A 9,734-nucleotide genomic window follows, 5' to 3' on the forward strand; every position below is an offset into this window, starting at 1 on the left:
ACCTTGACACCATCTCCTTTAAACCTAACAACAATCACCTGTTTGGCCATTAGTGAATCTCTTGAGGGAGGTTGCCCCTACATTATTCCAACTCATAAAGAGCAGGCTGTCTGCCTCTATCTCAATCTTCTACTTGCTCTTTTTTTTAATATATAGCAGTAGGGATGGGAGACTATCGAGCTTTGGAAATGCGGTATTGGGCAAGAATGGGCCACCAAAGTGCCGACCAGCACAGGGGAGGGGGAAACAAAAGAGGCAGTGCTCAGACCACAAAATCCAATACAGCAATATCTGAAATTTAAAATACTTTGATTGATCCTGCAGGCATCTAGGCCCCGCACTCTGGAATTCCCTCCCTACACCTCTCCACCTCACTCACCCCCTTTAAGACCCACCTCTTCGACCAAGCCTTTAGTCACTCCCCTCCTATTATCTCTTTTTGGCTCAGGGTCCATTTGTGTATGATTACACTGCAAGGTCTGTGAAGTATCTTGGGACATTTTTCTACATTAAAGGCGCTATATAAATGCACCCCAACCCTAATAGAGATCCCATACTGCACCAGTGTGACATTTTTCCGTATCATAAGACAACCATCCTGTGGCCAATTTGGTGCTAATTAGTGCTGAATTAAGAGTTGATTTTTCTCTGGGCCCCTGCTTACTAGGATCTAAATTGAAACTGTTCAAACTCATTTCATGTAGGGCCTTTACAGCGACAAACAGAGGAGGCTTTCATTCCATCAGTCTGGATTTGGAGTCCAGGGTGAGATATCAATCACCCTATGTCTCAACCTGTGGAAGTCCAGTGTCTGACCCAGTGCAGTACCTGTTCCCCGATTTTTTTATGACCATAAGTGCAAAGAAATCACAGAATTTTGTCACAGGAAAATAAACAAGGTTTTCCAACCTAGATTTTATTTGAAATCAACAATTAAAGGCACTTTACAGACGGATCAATATTGAACCACTCTGCTATATCTAGCATATAAAATACATGCTATTGTGCAAAAAAACCAACAATCAATATACAGCCTTCTTCTCATATACAAAATAGACCAAAACAGATCAATATCTTCCGTAAGACTATCTAGAAGTATCAAAGTAAACAAACAATGATTTATATACAGTCCTTGTTGCCTCTTATAAAAGTAATAACCCTGTTTTTTTGGCAGGTTTTGTATTTGACAGGTAATTTCATAGTAGGTCAAGATTAAGAAACAGTCTGTTCCTGGCCTCTCAATCCATTTTCTTCTGCATCAATGCTCATGCTGTCATCCCCGTAGAAATAACACGGTGGTCTTACAGGGGGGGCTTCAATGATTAAGACTCCTTCAGGAGACAAGGACGCAAAAACTGTCACAGGGTCGACTTCGATGGGCAACCTAGAGAAGCACAGATTGACACAATATTGAGCAAGGCTTTCATACCAAATCCTGCAACCCTGACCCAATTGCAGGTTCAGTACTTCACAGTTTTATGTTTAATGCATTCGTAATATAATACTGGTGTACAGTCTAGTGTTTCAATGTCATTTTGTGAAATGTCCTGTAAAATAGTCTAGGCATGTCTGAGAGATAGCAGATTAAACTTAAAAACTGTAATGAGAACCTTTTATTCCTAGTGGAAAAATGTCTTTAGTAAAGTTAAAATACGAGACGGACAGACAAGGCTGTCTAGTGAATTGGCCATGTAACAGCAGCCAGCAGTGAGAGGACACTGAGTGATACACTGCAATTAGAAACAATGGCACTTGCTTTCAAATGGCTAACACATTGAAGTGACAATGTAACAAGACTAAATGGTTTCACTCAAAGTTACTGGTAAACTGATATATTCTCTGCTTTAAAAAATCACCAATACCTTGGCCCTGAAATTCTGTGGGGGGTCTCCTGGTTTCTGCCCTTTTTTTTGTGGGGGGAGGTTGTTTCCGACTGTGTCCTGCCAGAGTTGCTGTATGATACCAGGAGAGCCCACATGGAATTTTCAGGCTATTCTTTGTAAAGAATTCCAGTGTAGGTATTCACTAAGAAATCAAAATAAATTAGTGATTTGATGCAAGCAAGGAAAGCAAGCCAGCAATGTTATCCATAGCAACCCAGTGAGAACAACCAGTGGGTTAGCCCTTTAACTGCTGGCAGTCCCAGGGAAATTCCAGTCTTCCTGAGCTAGTCTTTTTTATAAAGTTTATTTTAAAGCTCACACATCAAGTACTCACATTACAGTAACAAAGCTACTCAAAGTACAGGAGGAGCTGAGGAGGTTTTGGTTCTAGAATCATCCTGTGAACCAATTCTAATGTTTTTTTTGAGAGTGTTGTGCCCAGAATGACACACAATATGCCAACTGTAGCCTGAACAATAAAAGCTCGAACTCTCACTTATAATCAAATCTTCTCAAGGCACATCCCAGTCCTTGATTAACCTCAGTGACAACAGCTTCACATTCACTGGATACTTTGAGTGAGTGGTCAGTGTCACATCCAAATCCATTCAACTTTCGTTTGTACAAACCCTTTCATCTTGCTCAATACATTTCATGCTTAGACCCACATTAAAATCCATCTACCATTCTTTAGACTGCATGCTTAATTGATCCAAATGAAAGAAAAAAATTGCATTTATACAGCACCTTTCATGACCTCTGGACATCCCAAAGTGCTTCACAGCCAAGTAAGTACTTTTTGAGGTGTGGTCACTGTTCTAAAGTAGGAAACGCATAGCAAGGTCCCATAAACGGCAATGAGATAAATGACCAGATAGTCAAAATCTGTTTGAATGTCATTAATCTCCATTATACTTGTCCGCTTGGTGTCATAAGCAAATTTTATAACATTGCCAGAAGTACCCTCCTCCATATTATTAATGAACTTTGTGAGTACAGGGGACCCACAATAAAATTCCGTGGAACTCTCTCCATTTTTCATCACCTTCCGCTAACTATTGCTGAGCCAGCTAAATTTCCATTTATTTCATGAAGCTCAATCTTGTATAACAGCCTCACATCTGGAACTTTAACAAATTAATACATTCTGTGAAAGAACCCATTAAACAGAAACCCAAAGAATTGCACGTTGCTATCACTTAGTGTCTTCAAAGCAGTGTTTTCTGCATTTACATAAGTCTTTTGTGGAGACCCATATGTCTATTATTTTAGCAGCTGAACAGGAAGATAGGTTTGTTTGAGTGACATAAACTATAGTTATAATGCCTTTAATCTGTTCACACCTTCATACGAGTCTCAGTACGATCAATCAGTTGGTCCATTTTGATTGTGAGAGTGATTACGCTGATGTCCCTGTTAGGAAGCAGAAATGTCTCAAAGGGATATACTTTGCTCATAGCATGTCACTGGATCCAATTCACTGTTTAGTTGTTGAAATAGAAGCTCTGAAATTCTGTGGAGGTTTTCCTGGTCTTCTGCAACTGACAGAACCCCTCAAAAATGCAGAGATTGGGAGAACCCTTGCAAAATTTCATAGCTGGAGGATGTACAGGAAGTTAAAGGGGAATTTTTTTTTAAAATGGATATATAAAACAATATGTGATATATCTAGAAGTCAATACTTATCCACACGCCTCTTCCTTTGAGCCATGAGGGGAATCAGATATTGGGCATGAGAAATGGAGGAAAGGAGGAAGTAGATATGTGGAATACACTCCGAGTAAGTAATCCCAAGATTCACCTGGATGATAGCAGTGTAGAGAAACTATAGTTATGAGGAGCAACTTGTGATACAGGGACAATTTATACTGGAGCACAGATAACCAAGAGGAGTCTTAACAGAGGTTTTCAAGATTATGAAGATAGGATGAATAGGGAATGACTATTTCCTCTGTTTGAAGAGTCAGTAACGAGCGGTCATAATTTTAAAATTGTCACTACGAGAGTTAGGAGAAATATCTTTGCACAGAGAGCTACTGGAGAATGGAATGCTTTGTCACAGGGCGTAGTTACAGCAGAGACCATGCATCTTTTAAGAGTAGATAGTCATTTGAGGCAGAAGGAGATACAGGAGTACAGGGAGAAAGCAGGGCAGATGGATTCGTTTTGAACCGCTCTAGTGGAGAGCCAGCACAGATATGATGGCCGCCTTCTGTTAGGTAAATTTCTATAGTACTGCCCTAGAAGGTAGGGCAGTGGAATCTGAGATGTCTGGAGAAAGCGGGAGACAAGCGGCACAATGAAGATGAAAAGTAAGAACAAAAAAAATGGCACAGTGGGACCAGGTAAACAGAAGACGAGAAAGAAGAAAAACAAAACACAAACAACAGACAAATAAAACACAGTCAGGAAGAAAAAGAGCAAGAAAATGCAAAGGACTGAGAAAAAAAGCAACATGAAGGTGAACAGTACATTTTCATATAGCAACCGTACGAATAAAATCTTCTATGTACTTGAGTGAACTTTTAATTTTGGTGTGGGTATAAAACGGGTGGTATCGGATTGGTCGACCAGTACCCACCCTACCCGATTTTCCATGGACTTCAACTGAAAGGAAAATTGGGTCAGGTGTATAACAGGCAGTCGATCCAATAATGCCTGTTTTACACTCTTCTGAAGTTGCCAGTTCCACCCATAATGTGGAAACAGTTTCATTGTTATTGGCCTTTTTCCCCTTGGTGTATTTTCATTTGTGCATGCACAGGAAAAACAAAAATGAGTGAAATCAACAAAAAAAGTCTGATCAGTCTGCAATCCCAATGGTTGCCCTCAGGGATAAAGTGCAAAGATCAGGGATATAAGAGCATGGAATTTCCAGTACTGAATTTGGCTTCAGAAATTCATGTTGTGTTGAGTAAATCCTTCAGAAAAGCTGGATAAGTATTTGGTTAATCAATAGATTGAGGTTTACAATGATAAAACAGTGTGTTGCGATACTGCTGAGTCTCTGGGACCGTGGAAGTGTCATGCCAAGGATGCATGAAATGGATGTAAATGCTTGAGGCATGTAGGATTAGATAACTAGACTGGTTCTTTGCTTGAGTCACCTTTGACAGTTAGCAAGCAACTTTGCAGAAATTTTCCTTAAGAGATTATAAATGGTTGGGGTAGAGTCCCACGACAGAATAGATTATACAAGTTTTGTGGGCTGAATGAACTTTTCTTGTTCCACGCTCTCCTACGTTAACTATGTGGCACTGCGGCTTTAACAGAGTACATGAAAGTGCTCCACAAATGCTGCTTTTACCAAACAATTTTCCCAAGATGATGAATAGAGAGAGTTGTTTGTAAAGTGTAGCCATCTATACCCAACTGACATTTAACGCGGTAAAACATTAAACCTTCAATAAGCACCCAAGTCAACAGCACACATTTACAGTCTTTGGGTTGAGTAACTGTTCCTCTATTGACTTTACCTCAAGCAATAGGTCAAGGGCATCAAGAATGGAGTCAACAATCCTTGTTAAAAAGGCACTGTCACAGAGTGAAAAACAATTTGAACCTTTTTTTGTTGAGAGATATACAATATGGTGACCGAAATCTTGTTGACAATCACCTTCACATCACTTGGATGCAGAGTCAATTTTACAAAATTGACATACGGTTCTTCTGACTCTCTCTTTTCCCGAACAAAAACAGTTTGTCAAATGCTTTTTCTTGAAGTCAGCATCCCTTTAACAAATATTGTTCTCCAAAGATTAACAGGTACATTAACTAGAAAGTAAAGGTTGAAAATGGAAGCAATTGTTTAAGCGTCTTGATGGCAGCCAATTATTTGTATGGAGTCTGCCAAATGTTTTATTTTATATATTGAAACTGCTCTAGTAAAATGGGGTTTACAATATAATGGCATTTCATTATTTAACTGCTGAAATAGAGAAAATCAACATTTTTTGTTAAAGGGACATTGTCTTAGTGAAGAAGAGTTTGACAAACCTTTTTTGTTTACATATAACATGAAGATATAAGTTGCGCTGCTATGCATCAATGCATTTAATGGGCATGGTGTTATTGTGACGTCCAGAATCAGTCAGGATACACACGTCAATTTAGTGCTCGTTTAAAATTAAAATGTATTCTTTTAATTAGTGATCTAATGTATGAAATAAGCACAACACACAATGAGTCTTGAATTATGATCTCACTCTCTCTCTCTATATATATATGTATATTATATGATTTCAGGATTTCAGGCCCAAGGCGGTAATAATAAATCAATGTGGTGAGTTATTAGATCATATCCCATGTCTATTTAATATACATGATATGTACAAGTTGTCCTGCCCAAGATAGCAGGGACAAAGATTCTGGATGACTACCTCAACTGTGTGCCAGTCTCAGTCTTTAGGAGTGACCAATTACTCATTCTGACTTTAAGAAGTCACCCATTTTTATGCATGCAACTACATGGGAGAATGTTTGCTCTGTTCATTATTTATAGTGAAATCATAAATGTAAGTATAAACAATACAAAATGAGGAGAGGAAATGTTCCCCATGTGTTTAAATGGGTTTGTAATTTGCCTGATTAATGCTTCACTAATCTTTAGAGTTCTGTCAACAGATGATGCATCCCTAACATCTGATGGGGTTTAACTGAAAAAAAAGGGGTATTAGTTTCAAAGCTATAAAAGTAAATTGTTTATTAAACCAACTCAGATGTCCTACATGTATAAATATTTCAAAAAAGTTTTTTGTATTAAAAAAATTATTCTCTAAATACTTCTGGGTTGAAACTGCTGTGCGACAATGACTGCATTATTGTGTTCATATGAACTTCCTCTGTTGCCATTTTAATAAAGCAATCAGTACATTTAAAATAACCTGATTAACATTTTCATTAAATATGGAATTACATACAAGTTAACTTTGGGGTTGCCAATCCTCCAGGATTGCCCTGGAGTCTTCAGAAATTGAAGATTAATCTCCTAGACACTGCTGCTGGCAACCCAGGAGGAAAATCACAGGGGCATTAAAAAAATGTTTGTTTCATATTCTTTGAATACTTATGTTTATTAGTTACAGAAATATTGGAAATGGGAAGAAAGGCTGTTTGACTATGCAGGGCAGTTGGAGATGGGAGGTCACATGATAACCTCCAGGAATACCTCCAACCAGAGATGGCAACCCTAGTCCTATTTGAAACCCATCCCTAATTGCCAACATGGAAAACATTAACAATGTCAACGTTAAGAAGAGTTAAGCATCAGTAAAAGGACCTTTATGAAAGCTGACACCCCCAGTACCCCAGCTCCCTCAGTCTTGCATCCAGCGGCATTTTAGGAGGACGGTCAAGTAGATGGGACGAGTGCAGTGAAAGGCCTGATGGCCCCATGTTGTGATACTAACTTTAGCTTCCAGTGTGGGCACAGGAACGACCGCCATTTGTTAAAACCCACACGATTTTCATCGTTGACACTCGGGGCGGCTCCATCACCAAATAAGGAAGGCACTCGGCGTTTCTGCAGCAGGCGAGGAATCTCGCACAAGTTCATCAACTCTCTCGGCGTTTCCTACCCAGGGCCCATTTTGGACCATGTAACCCGACAATAGAAAGGAAAGTTTCACACTTTAAAAATACTAACACCTATATATGCCCATTAAATCGTTCCTTTTAAATGTACACTCAGTTTTTTTCTTTCTTGGCGATGAATCATGGCTATTACTACTTACTGGATTTTTTTGGTGAAGTTTTTTGAGACTATTCCTCCTCCTTCTTGTTTTTCTTCGTGTTTTCCTTTAAACGATGCAGAGAAAAGTTGTCAGGAATGAAAAATGATATCTGATCTTTAAGTCTGATTCACTACACACACTGGATCCTGTTCAAGATCAGTTCTATATTTATTACCTTCTTTCAGTGCCTGGGCCGTACTCTGAGTGCATTTTGCTGTCGCTTGGTCAACTTTCAACCTATTCCGCTATCACTACAGTGTCTCAGGGGGTCTAGGCCTGTCCTTATCTGTAGCCCTTGAACCCCTGGTTACTGGAACCAGGATCTACACCTCCGTTCTGATACATCCCAGCCACATTTCAACTTAGAAAATATCAGCCACTCCTTCTTAAATGCACAGAGCACCCTTCTAATATCACAGTACGCACGCCTCTAAGATCAACTATATCTGTTATAATGTTCTTTACATGTTTGCTGTGTTTCCTGGGTCAATTATATAAACTCAGCCCTCGGATGTGCCAAGTGTCACTGATTTCTTGCTTTGGCCACTCTCCTGGTTTAAATTTATTCAAACTGAAAAATATCCCAATTAAAAATAATCATCAAATCTTGCTTTATAATTTGTATTTTTGGGGCCATTGACTTTTATAAAATGCAGAACCAATAATGAATACAACCATTAATAGAAACAAAAAAAACCCCCAGAAAGATGCTGGAAACACTTAGCAAGTTAGGAACAGCATCTGAGACTGTGAGAAGTTAACGTTTCAAGGGTAACCCCTTCATCTGAACTCATTGAATCTCTTCCAGTTGTGCTTTACCCCACCAAATACATTGGTTGAGTCAGACAAGTACCAGGCTTCGCTCACCCTGACACCCATTCGATGTGGCCCCGTCTATCTCTTCCCGCTCCCCCACCTACCTGATATCTCCACGAATCCATCCTTGGTTTTGACCGTGAGCTCCTCGGGCGCGAAGCTCTGCACGTTGACACAGACCTTCCAGGGCTCGCCCGGGTTGAGACTGGGCGGGTTCTTGGGCTCGGGGTAACCCGTGTACCGAGCCGTGTACTGGGGTGGCGCTGGGCTGTAAGCGGCCTGAGCTTCCCGACCCGATCCGTTAAAGGACGATCTCAAAGGTCCGGGCCAGGTGGAGGTCAGTCTGGGTTTAGCCCAGTCGGGCCAATCGGCCGTGAAGTGATCGGGGAAAGCAGACATCCCGAACTCATCGTCCAAGAATCGAGAAGACAACCCGGGCTCTCGGAAAGGGTCCCTGCTGCTCCTGTGCCTCCCGGGGATCTGGCAGGAGAATGGGACTTGACTCTCGGCCATGCTTCTTCTCAGCCGCTTCTAGATTCCCCCACACACACACACACTTGTTTCACAAGAAGTTTTTTTTCCCACCCCCTTTAGTTCTGTGCCCCGGTCTTTATAGTTTGCTGGAGGTGAGGCAAGCGCCAGTTGTCATCTGTATAATCTGATCTATGAGCAATTGAAAGGAATCCGACGTGCCCCACAGGAGAATCAGTCCCTCTTACGTGTACTGACCAAGTTTAGCCATGCCTGACTATCCGAGGAGCTTAGCCCTGCCTCCCTTCAGGCTATTTAAAGCAACCCGAGTCATCCTTGTTTACCAGCTCCTGTCCTGGTAGTGGTGTGGGGGGAGGGGGGGGGGGGGTGGGGGAAGAAAATATTCGATTCATAGTCACTACATTGTCCCCCCCACCCACATCTCAGACTGTACAATAACAAACATTTCTTTAAGTGGCTAAGTACTTTCATGCACATTTCAGTCAACCCTTCATTACCAATAAATAATAGCAGAACATTACATCCTGAAGGATAGTGCTGCGCCCCTTGGTCGTCCTGATGCCTGTTTTCTGTTAAATTCCAGAGAAGGTTTAGGCACAAGTGACAGTAATGTCAGAAATTACTGTACTCATTCAAACCACGTTTTAATGCTAACAGGCTTACCTTATGATCACGAGAAAAGTCCCTCTATAGGGCAATTAATACTCAATGCGGAACAGGTCCCATTTCCTGTTGACAATAGATGGGTGAGAGATTTCCATTTACTAGCGTTTTATCAATTGCTCAGAAATGTCTCAAAGTACTTCACATA

General features: G+C 40.6%; 1 protein-coding gene across 1 annotated transcript; it reads right to left on the minus strand.

Moving 5' to 3' along the window:
• Nucleotides 1-875: 875 nt before the first annotated feature.
• Nucleotides 876-9,157, minus strand: hspb8 (heat shock protein b8). The gene is made up of 3 exons (XM_068005686.1): nucleotides 8,536-9,157; nucleotides 7,616-7,679; nucleotides 876-1,384 (listed from the first exon to the last, which is right to left on the minus strand). Exons 1-3 carry the CDS (start codon nucleotides 8,942-8,944, stop codon nucleotides 1,213-1,215), a joined length of 645 nt encoding a protein of 214 aa, XP_067861787.1. The 5' UTR covers nucleotides 8,945-9,157; the 3' UTR covers nucleotides 876-1,212.
• Nucleotides 9,158-9,734: the final 577 nt, after the last annotated feature.

Source organism: Heptranchias perlo, chromosome 25, assembly GCF_035084215.1.
Source record: "Heptranchias perlo isolate sHepPer1 chromosome 25, sHepPer1.hap1, whole genome shotgun sequence".
NCBI classification, from domain to species: Eukaryota; Metazoa; Chordata; class Chondrichthyes; order Hexanchiformes; family Hexanchidae; genus Heptranchias; species Heptranchias perlo.

Coding starts and splice junctions, on each gene's coding strand:
- hspb8 (XM_068005686.1), bottom strand. CDS start 8,944: ATGGCCGAGAGTCAAGTCCCATTCTCCTGCCAGATCCCCGGGAGGCAC. Junction 7,680..8,535: donor TGGATTCGTGGAGATATCAG/GTAGGTGGGGGA, acceptor CATCGTTTAAAG/GAAAACACGAAGAAAAACAA. Junction 1,385..7,615: donor AACTTCACCAAAAAAATCCA/GTAAGTAGTAAT, acceptor GTGCTTCTCTAG/GTTGCCCATCGAAGTCGACC.